Source organism: Cnephaeus nilssonii (assembly GCF_951640355.1).
Source record: "Cnephaeus nilssonii genome assembly, chromosome: 15".
Classification (NCBI taxonomy): domain Eukaryota; kingdom Metazoa; phylum Chordata; class Mammalia; order Chiroptera; family Vespertilionidae; genus Cnephaeus; species Cnephaeus nilssonii.
In genome coordinates this window covers 37558435-37576279 of record NC_137086.1, presented here as the reverse complement: position 1 = coordinate 37576279, position 17845 = coordinate 37558435, and the positions used below count along the sequence as shown (strand labels likewise).

Sequence of the window (17845 nt, the reverse complement as noted above, 5' to 3'; positions counted from 1 at the left end):
TTTCTACTTTGTGAATTATTCAAATATATGATATCAAGTTTAAGTTGTTTTTGTAAAACCTTATACCTAGCCTGCCTAGTTCACTAAAGTAAACATTCAGAATATGTATGTTGCTTACATGGGATAGATATTTACATAATAGAATAGTTATTTCCTTCCTTTTACATGCCTATCACTATACTCGTATCATATTGTAGAAATTTGATAGTTTTCTTTTAAGGAATTCAGGTTTAGATCATGTAATACAACGTTTAGATTTACTCAGTAAGTAAATAAATAACATTTCTCTGCTTTTCTTCTTTAAACTGGGCATGTGGAAATTAAAAGAGGAAATATGTTTTGGGTTTGTGAGGAATATTTTATAGCATGTCTTCTTTTAAGCAATTTTTCACAGTAGTAAAGCATTCCAACATTGAAAGCAAAGAAAATTAAAAAGTAATCATAACCGTTAAGAAACACTTCCATCAAAACACTTCCTGAAGTAGCATAGTTAGCTTTTATTTGTTTTATTGAAGGCCAGTAGTTTAACAAAACCTAAAAGGAAATCTTTTGTTTAAATTCATCCGCAATTGTACTTTTCACCCGTTTGTTCTAACAAATTATATTTATCTGTTTTAGTATGTCTTTTTTATATATCAGATAGCACTCTTTAAAAAAACAACAAAAAACAACCGTCACAGACTTTTGGCAAAGCATTTGGTTTCTACCTTAAACTTCTCCCCCTCCCCCCATGACATTGTTTATTAAAGGTCTCCTGTGAGGGGAAAAACAAGGTATCTTTGGGGAAAAGATGCTACAGGAGGGCTGAAACCAGAATCCCATCCAAGCAATTATAAATACAGGAGAAAAAAATATTTTCATTATGCATAGGAATGGGGGTGGGGTGAGGTTTGGTAATCTTTACAGGCACATAATCTTAAGGGAAAGAAATTCAAATCTAAGAGTTCTCATGTTAATGAGGCTTTAGGTTCAGCTAAAGATGTTTCTGACACCAAATTATTATGAAGTAGCATCATAATTTAAATGCTTATCATATATTATTTATAAAAAATTATATTAATATTTACCAAGTTTTCTATGGAAGTATTGGAGATAATAGCTCAACTCTTTATGAACATTATTACTGAACATACTTTTAGAACCTAAGTTTGTATTTGAATAGAAAGAATTCCAGCAAGTAGTTATATAACTTGCTCCATTATCTCTCTGTGTTACATTTTATAATTAAAGGACTTCTCTCCAATATCCTTTATGAAGTTTTTCCCAAATAACTGCTGTGTCTGTTCAGCATGTGAGTAATTTCCTGATATTAAGAAGCAATAGGATTACTGAAGGCTTTTCTATACTAGTAAAATTCTCAGTGCTTACCTTGAAACTCATTGTGTGGTTGGGACTCTTCTTTAGTACCCCCAGTGGAAATTCTGAACTGTTGGCTTCTCTGAATCCACATCTTATCACATGGGTTTGTGTGTTTGTTATTGTGTGTGTGTTCTCACTTGAGAAATCCTCCCAGAATTTTAACCATGGTCTTTGAAACATCAGTGTTTCTTATATACAGGCAACAACCTTTTCTACATACAGTATTTCCAGAATTTGAACCATAGCTCTTGGCTTGCTTAGCAGTGTCCTGCAGAGACCGGAATTTAGGAACAATCTTGGAAATGTGTATACTCTGAGATCTGTAGGTAGAAATTGCTGTGAGTAATCAGACTTCAGGAGTGCCTTGTTGCTCTGCTACGCCCCCTTGTGGCTGGATGTGGTATTCTGTCTTTCAGAGGTTGAAGGAGTTCCGACTCCTACTGGGCATGCTTGTTTACTACAGAGAGCATTGATAGTTTTCTTCTGTGTAAAATAATAAAACAATTCTCGGTGAGAGTGTAAATAATTTATTGTGCTTACTTGATTTTTTAAATTTATAGAATATATTGGTGTGTTGTATTTTTTTTTTTTTACTTTTTATTATGGAAAATTGCAAACATACTCAGAAGTAAAGGGAAGAGGACAATGCATCCCCTTGTGCTCATCACCCAGCGTCCACAGTTAGCAACATTTTGTCAGTCTCGTATCATCTACACAACCGGGTGTTTTTTTCCTAGATTATTTTGAAGCAGATTCCAAGCATCATATCATATTGAGTATGTTTTTGTTAACCTTAAATTCTATATAATGCTGCCCAGTCTTTTACTTTACGTGTGCAGTGCTTTAAGTCAGAATCCTTAGGTAAAAATAAAATAATTACTAGTATTTTCACTGTCTCTGAAAGAAAGTGACTGGTGTCCCTTGCTTCATGAGTTAGGTTTAAAACCCCAAATTCCCAGCTGTTGGAAGAACCAGTGAGACAGGATATTAGAAACATTGTGTGCTACTTAACAGTTGCACTCGAAAGAAGCCCATTTTTCTTTCCAGATGTTGATGAACCAGGCCATCATTTATTCCAAAGAAATACTTACTTGAAACATTATCTCCCAGAATTGGACTTATTTTGCCTACTAAATGCAGTTAGTTGTCAAGCTTTAAGTTTTGTTTTGTTTTTTCCCCCCCCTTTTTTCAAGAGAACAGATTATATTTAACCAACCAATAGTGTCAGGAACTGTCTTCAACTTAATACAGGTGTGTAAAAATCCTGAGCGGGAAAGCCAGAGTGTCTTAAAATGTGGCCTTGAGAAGACTTCCCCAAATAGTACACCTTTTCGTTGTTGTTGTTTTTAAGTTCACTTAGAGGTTGACTTCCTGGCTAAATTTCGCTTGATCTCCAGGCTTGGAGCTGCTGTCAAGAAGGCAAAGCGGATTGTTCCCCTGAAGTTCAGAAGCTGCCTCCCTGGGCCTCCTTCGAACGTTATTGTCTGGTGATTACTAAGCAGCCGGTGCGCTGCCCGCAGCTGGAGCCCCCTGCGCAGGGGAGAGGCGGGAGCGGGCTCCGCGAACAGTGGTGTCGGGTTACAGCTGCAGACTAGCACCCCAGCGCGCCCAACTGGCTTCGTCGAGTGACTGGCTTCATAATGACATTGCTGATTTGTTAGGGAAGGCTTTGTCTTACTTACCAATTAGGATGGCTGTGACTGCAGGGACCTCATCCTGGATGAGCTTTGGTTTAGAAGAAACAAAGCCCCATCCGGGGCAGCTTTAGGGGTTCTGTTACTGACATGCCTTGTCTTCTGGGAGCCCCCTACGCTTGTCTGTAAATAATAAGAGAGGCTCCCCCCCCGTCCCCCCCCCCCCCCCGCCCCAGTGAAATTTTGCCCCTGTTATCTGCCATTCCCCTAGGCCAGAAGCAGTCACTTCAGAGTCTGAAGGCAGCCTTTGGGGGTGCTGGGCCTCCCCCCTTTTTTCCTGGAGGCTCACCACATTGCCACCCAGATGCTTGGGGGGCAGGGGGCGGGCGGAGGGGAAACTCTCACTCCTCCTGTGCTTGCCACACACAGCATTACACACCCTTGGATCGTTCTCGCAGCTTCCTCTCCCATCCTGTCGGCACCACCCCTACCCTGTCCTTTGGGGTGGCCTTCTTGTTCTCCTGGTGCGTTTTGTTGTTTCTTGGGGGAGGGAGGGTGCTGAGTGCATAGACATGATCAGATTTCTGGGCCCTGCGTGTTTTTGAAGGTGTAGTATTTTAACCGTGTAGAAAGTTGTCCAAGCAAACGTGCCTTCCCCGTTGAAGTAGGAGCAGCTTTTCCTTCCGGCCTGAGCGCGGCAGTCTGCGGGCAGAACCGTCGCTCAGAGGCCCTGGCTGCTGGGTGGGTGTCTTTGTGGGGAGCAGAGGCTGGATGTGTGGACCCACCTCTAAAGCAGGGTCCAAAACACGTCCTAAAGCGCCTGCGGGCTGAGAGGAGAGATGAGAGTATTGTTTCAGAAGTGGTCTCAAAACCATTTGTGGCCGGCCTCTCTCTCTTGGTCGTGGACGTCTGTCACATACAAAATGATGTGGGCGGGGGCGCTCGCTCCTTTCTCCTGCCACTGCCCCTGGAAGAAACGGAGAGAATGAGTTTCCACGTAAAGGACTTGGGGTTTGGGTGACACAGGATGTCAGAGTGAGGAAGCAGCCTCCGCTGGCCTCTTAGAGACACGCATCCCTTCTCAGCGTCTCTCTTCCGACGAGGTCGGTCCAGGGGGGCAGGCCATTGTTCCGAACCGGTGGCGCCGCTGCCTCCTCTCTGCGATGAGCAGTGTCAGCACCGGCACTTCTGGACGCCTCAGCGACCCTCGCGGTCACCCCAGACGGTGGGGTTGAAGAGATTAGGGATGTGGCTTCTTAAAGCTCCCTTTTGAATTAGGCACCTTTCTCTTGAGAGCTGTTAACTAGGGTTTAAAAGGTTGTGTTTTGTGTCGTTTTTTTTTCAGGGATAGCATACAGATCCTAAGTAGATAGGCCAGTGACTTACACCCAAGCCAACACCAGTGTCTTCGCCCCCCAGGCGAGGAGGCAGAGCGTGCCCTGCTAGACTGCCCTTCCCCGACGGCAGACCCTCGGCTTAGTTCTGCCGGGTTAGCCGACCTTTGAAACGTGTCACTTAATCGCGAAGCCCGCTCCACTTCTGAGAAGGGAAGACACTAGGTTCTAGTTGTTGTGTACTAGTCCAAAAGGAAGTTGGAATACGCTCTTGAAAATGTGCACAAGGTAGGAACCAGTGGAGCTTAGAGTTGTTTAAAAGTAATGGCTTCTGGGGTTCCCCCATCACCCATCCTCGCATCCGGGTGGTGTTGAGCTGAGAGCCATTTTCACACCCTCCACAGGCACAGGGCCAAGTACCTCACCTCGTTGCTGCCTTTCTGACCATGTGGTCGGTCCCACCTTTCCCAGTCATTTGCTCCCTTCAGAAATTGGGACCACGCTATCAGTTTTGACCCCCTTTAAAGACCTTTTGAAGCATTAATTCCCTGGATATGGAGTAGGATGAGATGGATGGCTTTCCTTCTGCCTGGGATAATGACTGTTGTTTGGGATGAGTTACGTTAAAGCACAATGCAATATTTACATCTCTTTTGGACCAGCAGGGAGTCAGAAAGGCAGCCTTGGTGATGGGTTGAGGAGGGCTCCCCATTCAGGCCTCTCAGGAGCCCAGCAGTGATGCTGCCTCCACCCTGCAGGGGCCTATCCGTCAGTGGCTACCAGGCTCTGGGCCTCTAGGGGGCACTAGTGGCCACTGAGGGCTTTGGTGAGCCTGCAGGTTGAGCAATGAGTTTTGTTGTTAGTGGGGCTGGCAGAAGTTGCACCAGTAAGTATAATACCCTTTTTGTTTTATTTTATTTTTTTATTTCAGAGAGGAAGGGAGAGGGAGAGATTGAATGAGAGAATCATTGATCGGCTGCCTCCTGCATGCCCCTTACTGGGGACTGAGCCTGTGACCCGGGCATGTGCCCGGACCGGGAATCGAACCGTGACCTCCTGGTTCATAGGTCGACGCTCAACCACGGAGCCATACCAGCCGGGCCAGATTTCATATTCTTAATTTAAAAATCATGACATTTATTTTGACAGTCCAAATAACATTAAAGGACAGAGGGGTTTAAAAAAATTTTTTAATCGTAGCTTGAATATGTAGGTTTAAAACATGGAATTAGAGAACTTTTTTGATCACGTGGGTTTTTAAAATACTTACATTTAATAATACTTAATGCCTTAAAAATGCAAAAGCTGTGAAATGTTACCCTCTTAATTGTTTAATGTTTAACTTAAACATTTAATTTAAATGTTTCAGTTCCTTTTTGGACCTTGGGCACAGGCCTCGCTCTGTTCATTCACTCTGAGATCACAGTAAGAGGAATCTGGGCCCACTGAGCCAGGGGAATCTGATGTGTCAGTCGGGGAAGCTGCACTTTATCAATAAAATTGAGCTGAAGACATCTTAATTCTGCATAGTCTTCCTTTCAGTGTCAGCTGTCGGTTGCCATCACAGAAACGCTGTTTGTTCTTTTATGCCTTCCTTGCGAACAGGGAAGACCTTTGGACTCGGGTTTAACTGAGTAGAGATATTCTCAGGCTTAAACGTGAAATGGCCAGTTGGGGGGGGGGGGGGGGGCGGGGAAGGAAGTCGTGGTTCTTGAGCTGAGGTTTCTTGGGCCCCACACCAGACCTGCTGAGTGAGAATCTTGGGGCGGAAGGCAACCTTCTGTGTTAACATGCCCCCAGGTGAGCCTGATGCTCACTCAAATCCCAGAACTCAAGAGAGGCCGTCACAGGAGAGCGTGCTGAGCAGAGCTGCCTGCCTCCCTCTGTGCCCGGTCCCAGGATTCCCGCAGCCGGGTCCACCTCCCCTCCTCACGCCCTCCCTCCCGGGCCCAGTTCACACTCAGGACAGAGACCCACATCTCCAACTTGGTGACCGTTCTTCTCTGCCTGTCCCGTAGTGGCTTTCCTCATTCTTTCCGTTCACCAATTACTTACTCAGCGACGGTTTAGGGAGCATCTTTGGTGGGTCAGGGACGGCCCTGTCCTGAGGAGGTGAACAGAACAGGCAGGCTGCACCCTCCTGGGCTTTGCTGGTTGGGGTGGAAAGCAGACGTTAAGAGACCATCCCACCTCAAATACACATCTCCAGCAGTCTCTCCTGATAATCCAATCCATAATAATCTCTCGGGTTCCTTACTGTGGGCGTCACTCAAAATCTTGAAGTGCAAACCCCCAAGTAGCAGGTACTAGCATCGCCTGCTTCTCCATCCTTTTTCCTCCTAGGATTCTTCTGGTGACATGCATTACTTTTGATCATGTTTCCAAGGGGGTTGTAGCTTTTGAGGGCAGCCCGGCCCTCCTTCTGAATGAAAGCTGCACAACGGGAAGCCAGGCGCGGTGTATAGAGTTTTATTCGGTGTTAAACTTCATGGAAAACTCTGAAAGAGCAGTTTTCATTTATATTGCTTCCTGAGAGTTTTGTTTAAAAATCATGACATTTATTTTGACAGTCCAAATAACATTAAAGGACAGAGGGGTTTAAAAAAATTTAAACTTCGCTGTCGTTAATAGCTGCTAACAATTATGTTAAGAAAATTAGCCCTAACCGGTTTGGCTCAGTGGTTAGAGCGTCGGCCTTTGGACTGAAGGGTCCCAGGTTCGATTCCGGTCAAGGGCATGTACCTTGGTTGTGGGCACATCCCCAGTAGTGGGTGTGCAGGAGGCAGCTGATCCATGTTTCTCTCTCATCGATGTTTCTAGCTCTCTATCCTTCTCCCTTCCTCTCTGTAAAAAATCAATAAAATATATTTTAAAAAAGAAAAAGAAAATTAGAAAGCCAGGAGAAGGGAAGGCGTCCTATCGCAAACTATTCTCAGGAAGAGTGCCTGTGGTTCGCATGGGCACAAAAGGAGACAGCCCCCACCTCCATCCTCCTCTTGGGGGTCTCTAACAAGCCCTGAAGCCCAGATTCCCTGTTGGGTCTTTGAAGCTGAGGCGGGAGACAAAGTGGGGTGTCCCGCCTCAGGGTGGCTAGAAACCCGGCTGGTCACAAGCGCCTCCTCTGGGTGAGCTCCGGGCCTTTCAGACAGGAACCCCCTTCCTCGGTACCTGGAGGCCCTCAGTGAGCTCCAGCCACTGCGTGTCTTCTGGCCGCAGCCGGCGAGGTCACGTGCCTCTCCAGGAGCCTGCTCCCTGAGCTACTGTCACTCCGTGCAGAGGCTCCGAGGAGCTGCCTCTGGCTTGGGCCCACCTGAGGTCAGGCCCTGAGATGCTGTTTGTTGGCTTTTCGCCCTCGGGTTCTTGAGAGGCTTGTATTTTCTTGTTTGAATGGTGTCCCGCTCCGAGGAGGTGGTGGTAATGCGCCACTGAGAGTGAGTTCTTCACACGTCCTCCCACTTCTGGGAGTTGGAGGCCTCTTCTGCAAACAGTCCGTGGGACGACTTGATCCCAGACAGGATTAAGCAAACTTTGGATAAGCTTTAACTTTTTAAAATGAAGTTTTAAATAAAAACATGGACTAGGTTTTGTGATGTTGCATTTTATTCCTGTCTATAAAGATGTAGGTAGAAGAGGGATTACACATCATGATTGGGTGCATTTTGCAATCTTACTGGGTGTGTGGAGCCAGTTTTGCCTCATAAAGAGAAACAGAGAAATGAAGGCAGACCTGCTTTGAGACATACTCTGTCATGGGTCCTTATTTACTCATTTGAAAAGCATCCAGGATTCGATTTTTTTTTTTTCCCCTGTCTATTCCTGCTCACAGATTTTGCTTACACGGGCCCTCCTCCTTCCCCATCCAGACAGCTTACAGATTTCTGATGAGCTTTTCCTAAATCATTGGGATCATCACACAGCTATGACCAGCTGGATCATTCTAATTGGAAATGAGGTGCTTCTCACATGGAAATCTCTCTGAAAGCATCTCTTCAGCTCTGGGAATTCTGCTAAATGCCTACAGTACTGAACGCTTTGTCAGTATTTGAGTTCCAAGGATTCAGTGATTATTTCTAGAGAAATGTGAGTTATTGAAAAAATCCTGTTATTTATTTCAGAAACAAATCTTTAAAAGACAATTCTGTATCAATGACTAAAAGAAAAGGACAAGTCTATACTGCCTTAGCTACCTTTCCTCAAGAAAGCCAATAAAATTCAAAGTGGCAGTGAGCTTCCTAGTTTGTTTTAATTGTGCATTTTAGGACAGTGTTTCTAAAGAACCATCTTGTTTGATTTCTTCCTCCTTCATAGACTAATACTTTAGTAAAACACAAGAAAAATAATTGCTAGAGAAATGAAAAGTACAAAGATGTAAAAATAGAATCATCATTTTTTATTACATCTACAGACATACAGTTACTCTTAAATTTACTATAAAAGTTTCTCAATAATATAATATCTCTACTTACCTCATCATGGACCAGTAACAGTTCACAGACCATCTGTGGACCACACTTTGAGAAACACTGTTTTAGAGTATTTGTGTATGCTACAGGTCTAAAATATGTGTGCCTAGTGCTTCAAAAGGCCCACACTCAAAACATCGGAGTTTGGAGTAAAAAAAAAAAAAAAGTATATTGATTGAGGAGGTACCAACCAAGAAAAATGGGAGACCTTTTGGTGTCTCAAATCCATCTTAAGAAGGTACAGAGTTCAGGCTTCTTTTATGTCAAGGGAAGGGGAAATGGGAGCGGCAAGAAGTGATTGACTACCAAAGACACATGGGTGCCAGCAAGGGTCTGAGGAAGATTGTTGACTCTGTTGACCCCAGTTGATGTGAGTCCAGCCAAGAGGTTCCTGCAAATCTTTGATAAACCATTTATACCTCCCTTATCTCCTCGGGAGAGGCACCTTCTGGTAAGGGGGTGTTTTTTAAAAAACTCAAGGGACAGGCAGGATTCCTCTAATGATTAGCATATCTATATGCAAAACTAAACAGGTGCCATTGGCCTGAAGGCCATGGAACAAAGCAGGCTTGACCGAGATGGAGTCAGAGAGGCCGATCCTTTCGCTGTTGCATGTATGCACTTGTCTACTCTGTCATACATGTTTAAATGTCTTGGGTCTATTCACATTATAATATAAAACATAGATCATCTAACAGCTTTATCTGAGAACTAAATGCACTTAGAGCTCTTTGGCAAAAGCGGAATTTCTCTGGAAGTATTTAGATGCTTAAATGGTAAGCAAATACAAACAGTATACACTGAGTGGATAGGTTATTATGATCTTTGAACATATAATAATCTGGCCACTCAGTGTATATCCTATATAATAAAAGGCTAATATGCAAATTGTCCCCTCGACCAGGAGTTCGACCAGCAGGCAGGCGGGCCAACCGCCCCTGTCCCCTCCCCCTGGCCAGGCTGGCCGGACCCACCCATGCACGGATTCATGCACCGTGCCTCTAATATAATAATCTGGCCACTCGGTGTAATTGTGCATACGGCTATCTGTTTCAAAACACAGTGGTCCGGCCACACTTCTAAATGCATAAAGTAGAAAGTGTTTTGTAATGTGAAACGAAATCACTTCCTCTCGGATTCGCACTGACGTTTAAATGGGCACAGATACTTCAGATAGGAAATGTTCTATGCAAAGTATATATATACAAATGAGACGTTTAGCACTACAGAGTAGGAAATGTTTGTCATGGGAGGTATTAGATAAGCAAGTAGTCACTATCATACCTCCCTCGCCTTAGGGAACAATTCATTATGAGACTGGTCTTTGGTTCTAGTGATTGACAGACATTTTCTTAATGTTTGTAAAATGCGGGAAAGTGTTTCTTACAAGTAACTCCGCATTTTTATGAGCATTAACAAATTCTCGAGCCGATTCTGACATTGATGCGTTGCAGCTGTCTTCGTCTTTCTCTCCCTGAGACTGAGGCACGTGGAGGTGGCCACCGCCGGTGGGACCCGTGTGCCAGGCTCTGTGACCACCTGCATATCTGCCCGCCCCCAGGGGCAGCGTGGCCTTCTTTAGCAAAGTGTTGGAAGGCGTTTCTGAAGTTTTACTGTGGTGTGCTTTATTCCTTTAGGATGAGACTCATAATTCAAAATGGTGATGAGGTGTAGGAGAAATTATTCAGCCCCTTGAAGACCAGGCTTTATTCCCGAGGGACCCACTGCCTGGCAGAGAGCCCAAGACAGCATAGATGCGGAATGAGTTAATGAAGGATTGAATAAGGTCCCGTCAAAAATCAGCTGAAACAATTCAGTAAAAGGCAAGAAGAAAGACTGAATAACTACAAAGCATGTGCTCGTACATGAAGAGATCAGAATGAGAGAGTGGCATGGAGGAGAGCATGCCCACGTGTCCGTGGTTACGTTTGTAGAAGGTGAGCGAGCAAGCACGGGCTTGGCGTAGAGCCCTGTCTCCTGGTCTGGAGGACAGAAGGACAGCATTCTTGATTAAATAGTCAGAAATTAAGGACTCTGAGGCAAAGGCCAGTGGACTTGCGCTTGTTCTGTTGAGATGGTGGAAGTTCGGAGAGGAAGGTGCAGCCAGCTGAAGGTGTCCTGATGAGGGCCAGGGCAGGCGAGGAGGCGTCTCAACCTAGGCTGTGAGTGTCCGGCAAGGCCGGGCAGGAGCTAAAATCCCACCCACTCCCAAATGCTCAAGGTTTGAGCTATGATGAGAGTGCTGATTCTTTGAAATACATATATATATCTCTGGACTCACAGTAAGTATTTTGTTAGGAAATGCCTCGAGTCTCCAAACAGCCGTGCTTATCATCAGAGCGCATTACTGTCCCATCAGTCCGCCTGCATTCAGACCTAACTGTATGCGGCGACATTGAGCCACGGAAGAACTTGGGCAGGGAAATCCACATTCTTCCACTTGATTCTAGACCGGCAGCCTGATCACTGTGGTCATTTAACTCCGGCCAAGTGCTTCCCCACACCACGTGTCACCAGACAGACAGAAGGGCTCTATGCACAATGAGGAAGGCAAAGGCGCTCTGAAAGCACACACAGTCCTACCCAACTTGTGCGTGTTCCCTCCAAGTTGGTTCTTTTCATCGTCCAAGATGTGTTCTCGCTGTAACCTCTGACACCTTTATCTGTCTCTAGGTCGTAGCATTGTAAGTGTTTTCTTGGGCTTTAAAAATAAACCTGTTTTGGGGGAGGGAAATTGAACCTGCATGGTAATGTTAGGCAAGAGCAGGAGCTGAGAAAGTAAAAATCACGGTTTCCATGGTAACGTTTAACTGGTCTTGGGTCCTACACATTTCCCAAGGAATACATTCACCGGACTACGTAGTGAAAAAACATTGCTCCGCGGGCGTACATACAAAAGTAGACTTTCCGGTTCTCTGAATCCTCGGGTCTTCCCCCCAGTTAACCCATGCGTTCCAGCAAAGCCCGGGCGAGGAGCTGACCTCCGAACCAGCGTCTTTTTTTTTTTTTATGGCAGCAGTAAGTTTTCCCGTGACTAACTCCCATGTCCTCCCTTTCTCCTTTGGCCAGATATATGTTGGGTAAAGGAGGAAAACGGAAGTTTGATGAGCATGAAGATGGGCTGGAAGGCAAAATCCTGTCTCCCTCCGACGGTCCGTCCAAGGTGTCGTACACCTTACAGCGCCAGACTATCTTCAACATTTCCCTTATGAAGCTCTACAACCACCGGCCCCTCACCGAGCCCAGCCTGCAGAAGACCGTCCTGATCAACAACATGCTGCGGCGGATCCAGGAGGAGCTCAAGCAGGAGGGCAGCCTGCGGCCCGCCTTCCCCGCCGCCGCGCAGCCCAGCGCCCCGCCGAGCGGCGGCCCCCGGGAGGCCCCGCCCGCCTGCAGCCCCCCGGCGCCCCCGCCCGCGCACCCCGGGGACCTCGCCAGCACCACCCCGCTGGAGGCCTGCCTCACCCCGGCCTCGCTGCTCGAGGACGACGACGACGACACTTTTTGCACTTCCCCGGCGGCCGCGCCGCCCGCGGCCCCCACCGCCAGACTGCCCTCCCCGGCGCTCCCGCCCGAGAAGGACAGCTTCTCCTCCGCCCTGGACGAGATCGAGGAGCTCTGCCCCACATCTACCTCCGCCCCGGCCGCCGCCAGCGCCGCGGCTGACGGCGCGAAAGGGGGCGCCAGCGCCCCGAAACCCGAGGGGCTCCCCGAGGGCCGCCCCGACGACCCCAAACTGATGGACTCTCTGCCTGGGAATTTCGAGGTCACCACGTCCACGGGGTTCCTGACGGACCTGACCCTGGACGACATCCTGTTCGCCGACATCGACACGTCCATGTATGACTTTGACCCCTGCACCTCCGCCGCGGGCGCAGCCTCGAAGATGGCCCCCGTGTCCGCGGACGACCTCCTCAAGACCCTCGCCCCCTACAGCAGCCAGCCCGTCGCCCCGAGCCAGCCTTTCAAAATGGACCTCACAGAGCTGGACCACATCATGGAGGTGCTCGTGGGGTCCTAATCCCCGGGGGCGGGGGGGCGCCCCCCCACACACACACACCCCCACCCCCGCGACCGTGCCCGCCCAGACCCTGCGAGTGTCCCCCGCGCCCTCCGACAGCTCTCCGCACTGTGCATGCACCCTTGCTTGCCTTTTTCAGAGAAAAAGAACGTTTTACAAAAGGAGATCACACTAGTTTTTGCTTTGAGCAGAGTTTGGAGTGCCTTCATCCAAGTATGACCACTTTGAATACACTTTTTTTGAGTGGTTCCTCAGAGACCTACTACTACCCGGGAATAGGAGAGAATACATTTGAAGACAATGTCGCTAAATCGAATGGCAAAAATAAACAGTTCAAGTGAAGCACAAGGAATAAGATGGGAAAGCTGTAAATTGCATGTGCATATTTGTCTATTTTTTCTATAAGTTTTATTGCAAGAGGTAAAACAAAGAAAAAGTATATATATATATATATATATATTATTTAGATAATCTCAGTACCTTTTCTGGCATTTTCGCCCTGTATAGGTTGACTTGGCAATTCAGCCTTTTTAGAGGCATTAACTCCTCGTAAGTGTTGCATTTACATGGCTGTTTAGAAACTGCTGCCCAAATTTATTTTATATTTTTGTACAGATTCTGCAGTTTATGATATTGTTTTTCTAAAAACAAATGCTGTTTATACATATGAGATAGCTATTTTGATAGGATTTGCTCACATAGTTCCTGCAAACTTCAGATGTACAAGTTGCACTTGTACTTTTATAGCGTTGTAATGTTTTATATGTGTTTGGTGCAAAGAGAAAATTGGATCAAATCAATCCGCAGTTGACGTCCCCCAAATGCAGACACACACACGCACGTGCGCGCACACACACACACACACACACACACACACGCACACACAGCGCTTTAAGAAGGCCAGGCGCTATCACACCCAAATTTCACAAGCACCGGCCTCCTGGCATGAACGCCCGCCAGCACTGTGACTTCCAAAGCCAGAGCCACATCTGCTCATCAAACTTGCATTAAGCAGTTGGCGGGAGGTGGCCATGGAGCTCGGGGTGTAAGTGATGGTTCTCTTTAACTCCCTCTCTTGAGGGGAAGACTACCGAATACTCACTGTATTTAGGCCAAGTTTGCGCTTTTAATTGTTTTTATTTTTTAAAAAACAAAAACCCAAGTCTTTCCTTTTTGGCATAATTTTTATGATGACCTGAAATTTTACACGTGAACAAACTTTTATGAAAAGCAACCAACCTCTTCTTGGAACTAAACCCTTTTGCAATGCTTAGGGCTCCTAGAGGAAAAAAAAATCTCCCCCAGAAGGCATCCATCATGTTGCCCGATTGTCTTTTCCAGCTTCCCTTCGCGCACCGCCCCCCCGCCCCCCCCCGCGTTGTCACCTCGGCCCAGCCCGGGATGCACTCTTGAAACAACCGTGGCCCTGGAACCAGGAGTTGGTCCCATTATGTCACAGCTTCCAATCTGGTTGCTTTCTTGAATCAGCTGCTTTAACCACACTTTACAAGGCTGTTTTACCCCAATACACAGGACTTTCTATGCATGTTCCTCCTCCTCCTCCTCCTCCTCCTCCTCCTCCTCCTCCTCCTCCCCTCGTCACCCCCGAACCAGGACACTTGAGAAGTAGCCTTTTATTCCTAACGGTGTACATTTAATTTTAAAATGTTTGCAATGTATCATGCTTGTTGCTGACATTGTTCATGGCCTTTTCCTTTCAGTTGTTTCTTTCTCCCAATGGTACTTTCGCTGGTTACATCCTATATTTTTGAAATGCAGATGGCTTCTTTAGGAATAACTTTTATATTTATTTAAGAATTTTTAAATTATGGGATTTGTGTTGTTGTTGTTGTTGTCTTTGTTGTTAGTCATTTGTCAATATTCAGTCACCAGTTCTGCTCACTTCTTGCCATGGATAAAATTGAGTCTTTCTGGCCAATTAAAAAAAAGACAGCTTTATAAAATGGCACTTTAAACAAGCCATAGATAGTTTTATTTTTATAATGCACATGGCAAAACAAATACATTTGTGATGAAGGAACTGCTCATCTAATCAAAAGATTCATCGTGTATGGTGTGATTAAATCTACATTCTAATTTATTTCCCCACCCCTCCCCCCACTTGAATGTGTTTTTAAAGGCTAATTATCAACTCAGTAGAGCAGTGAGAAACAGATCAAATTGCTCTTGTTCTCCTACCAGCAACCTCCACCAGGACACCTTGTACTGCTACCGATGTGTCATTTCCTGTGATAGGACCAGGGACCATATATAGGTGAGGGGAGGGTTGTTGTAAATGCTTCCAGTGTCGCTGGGCCTGTCCGTTTTAAGAGCTTCCTTTTTCTGTGGAGAACAAGCCAGCCCAGATGCCACGCTTTTGATAACTGGAAGACCTGGTAAACTCACCACCTGCTGCACACTTATACATATGTATACATACACAATAGTGTTGATTATTCCGAACAATAACAGGGTAAGGCGGTTGATTTGCCATTGTTAAAAGCTGATTTACAGTAACTTAGAACAACTGTACTTTGGTTGGATTAGCAAATCGTGTGTTTAAACAAATCCCATATGTTGGGCAACAGTTCAAATAAGCACAGCGAAGTGTTGCCCAAACGTGGTTCTCGGACTCTAGTATTTGTAAGGCTGGTCTTGAAAATCAAAACAAACAAACAAAAAACACCAACATCAGGCAAATGCTTGTCAGCTCTGGACACCCTTGCCATAAATGCTCGCTATCCTTGGTCTTCTGAGGAAGACCTGGGCAGTCAGTGGCGCGGCTGAGAAAGAACAAAACCATCCGGTGTTCCAGTTATCTGTGTGTCTTATTTTTCCAAAGCGATGTCCCCGCCGGGAAGCGTGTGAGCCCGTGTGTGATCTGCACGTCCCCGTGTGCGTGCGGGGCGTGCCTTCCCCCGTGCAGAGGACATCGCGTGGCATTCAGAGTCAGGCAGGCAGTTGGAGGTGCCTTCATGAGAAAGACATGCTGGGTGGGGCTGGGCGAGGACACCCATTGACAGTGATGTGCAATGAAGTGACAAGATGAGAGCAGAATATTAAGAGCTTTGAATTTGAAGTGATTTTTTTCTTCCATAAGTTATTTATTCCTTTTTTTTTTTTCTGTGTAAATATATTTATTTTACTGTGGAGCTCTAACAACATCTGGATTGTAACATGTGCAGAATGTATGGTAGGAATGTATTCTCTTGTAGGAATGTCAATCTGTATTTAAAAGGGGGTCCGAGCCAGACCCCCCGGGTCGTCTCATCATATGCCCAGTCTACATTCATTTGTACTCTCTTCTCCAATGTGGGTCTATTTGAAATATGCAAAAAGGTATGGGTGAGGAATGTTTCAATACCTCCAAATTTTTAAAGAAAATCAAGCATCAAAGGATTGATATTTTTAAATGTTTTTTTTTTAGTAGCACTTTCTCTCTCGGACAGAAGGGGTAACCACACCGACCCCCTTGCTCACACCCTACTGTGAGAACTGGCCAGAGCCCCCGCTACACCTCGAGTGTCTTTATCAATTGAGCTTTTTATCGCCATAGCCCCCTGGCCTGTCCCAACTGCCCTGAGGTCAATCAAGGAAAATTTCTTACCTACATAAGCTCCAAAGAGCCAAAGTATCAACTTACGGATCGTTTTTAAAGCTTAAATTTATTAACCACCTTTGTGGTAAACAATGAATTATGAATACCCCTGGGCAGTCTTCTTAAATGACAGATGTTAAAAAAAATAAAAGGAGACTCTACCTTGTGTAGCGATTGATATTTTACATGAATTGTCTTAATTTTAAAAACCTTGCTGTTACAAATTGGGCCTTTCTACCTTTTATGAAGATATCCAAAAGAGCCTATCTGACCTATTCTGGCTGTCAATGGTTAACTTCCTGTAATTGCCGACGAACAGCGAGGTGTCTGTTCCTGCTTGTGTACAGTTGTTTTCAGTGCTTCTAAGAACGAGTCTAAATGTTTCTTGAAAGTTAGCCAGGATCAAATGCTATTGCAGACAAAGCCATTAAAGATTTTGGACATCTTTTGGGGATAATAAGTTCGGAAGAGAAGTGCAGTCCAGACAAGCAAACAACCAAGATTCTGGAAAAGATGTACAGAGTGAATTTGGTGCGTGGTTTTTGAGGAGGATTTTGTCTAAAAAGGAAGTGTAACCTTTCCCCCCACAGACCTGAGAGCTGTGCCTTTTCTATGCAATATTACAGACGTTACATTGGAACCCAGATGGCTGTATTCACATGTAGGTTTGGGCTGTAATGGAAACAATTGGACAGATGAAATGTACATGGAAATGAGCAGTCTTACTTTTGTAGTTTTATATTATACAATAAACAGTTAAAAGATGACGGAGGTGTGTGTGTGCAGCTTCCTTCTGACCGGAGCGTAACCAGCTCTGGACACAGTTTGCTCGTGTTCAGGAACCGTCCACCCGTGGCCTCGGCCGGAGCAGGTGCCGGGGACCTCTCGCCGCCGTGGTCTCAGGAGGACCTTTCTCTCCTTCTCGCCCTGCCTCTGGGGCCCTTCTCGGACTCCTCATTCTCACTTCTCTCCCTCAACTCTCTCTCTGAACAGTTTTTCCCCAGAGTTTGGGCAGTGACCAGGGTGTTGCAGAGCCTCCACTCCTGCTGGCTTTCCTAAGGGAATCTGGTCCCCTCAGGTGTCTGAAAACCTGTTTTAAGGTCCTGCCTCTCTCCTGAGCTCTGGACTTAACTATCTACCAGACTTGGTGTGTTTTAAAGCAGCCTCGTTTCCCCCATGGGGCCTATTCTTCCCCTCTGGGCCTCTGTTTGGCCTCACCACCCTCCTCCCAGGCCTAATCCCCCCCTCCCATGCCCCACCCCCAACCTGTTCTCCAGTCCAAGCCACATTCTGTTCCCAAATGTTCGCCACTCCCCACCACCTACTTTCCATCTCCACCACAGCTTCCCAAGAGGGGGCCTCTGGTTATTGCTCCTGCTTCCTCACTACGCCAATGTGTCCTTGATGCTAGAGTTGACATCCCAAAGCGCCAGTGG

The 17845-nt window shown here is 46.1% G+C and overlaps 1 protein-coding gene across 5 annotated transcripts in view; it reads left to right on the top strand.

The window, feature by feature from the left end:
- SERTAD2 (SERTA domain containing 2) overlaps positions 1–17176 on the top strand; it is a 108380-nt gene extending 91204 nt beyond the window's left edge. For 4 of the 5 annotated variants that reach the window (XM_079792316.1, XM_079792315.1, XM_079792319.1 and 1 more), the window contains one exon: positions 11860–17176. In XM_079792316.1, the coding sequence (XP_079648442.1) occupies positions 11864–12811 (948 nt within the window). In that variant the 5' untranslated portion in view covers positions 11860–11863 and the 3' untranslated portion in view covers positions 12812–17176. Of the gene's footprint in view, positions 1–9627; positions 10728–11859 lie in introns of those variants that run through there. The other variant, XM_079792317.1, reaches the window with a different exon arrangement.
- Positions 17177–17845: the final 669 nt, after the last annotated feature.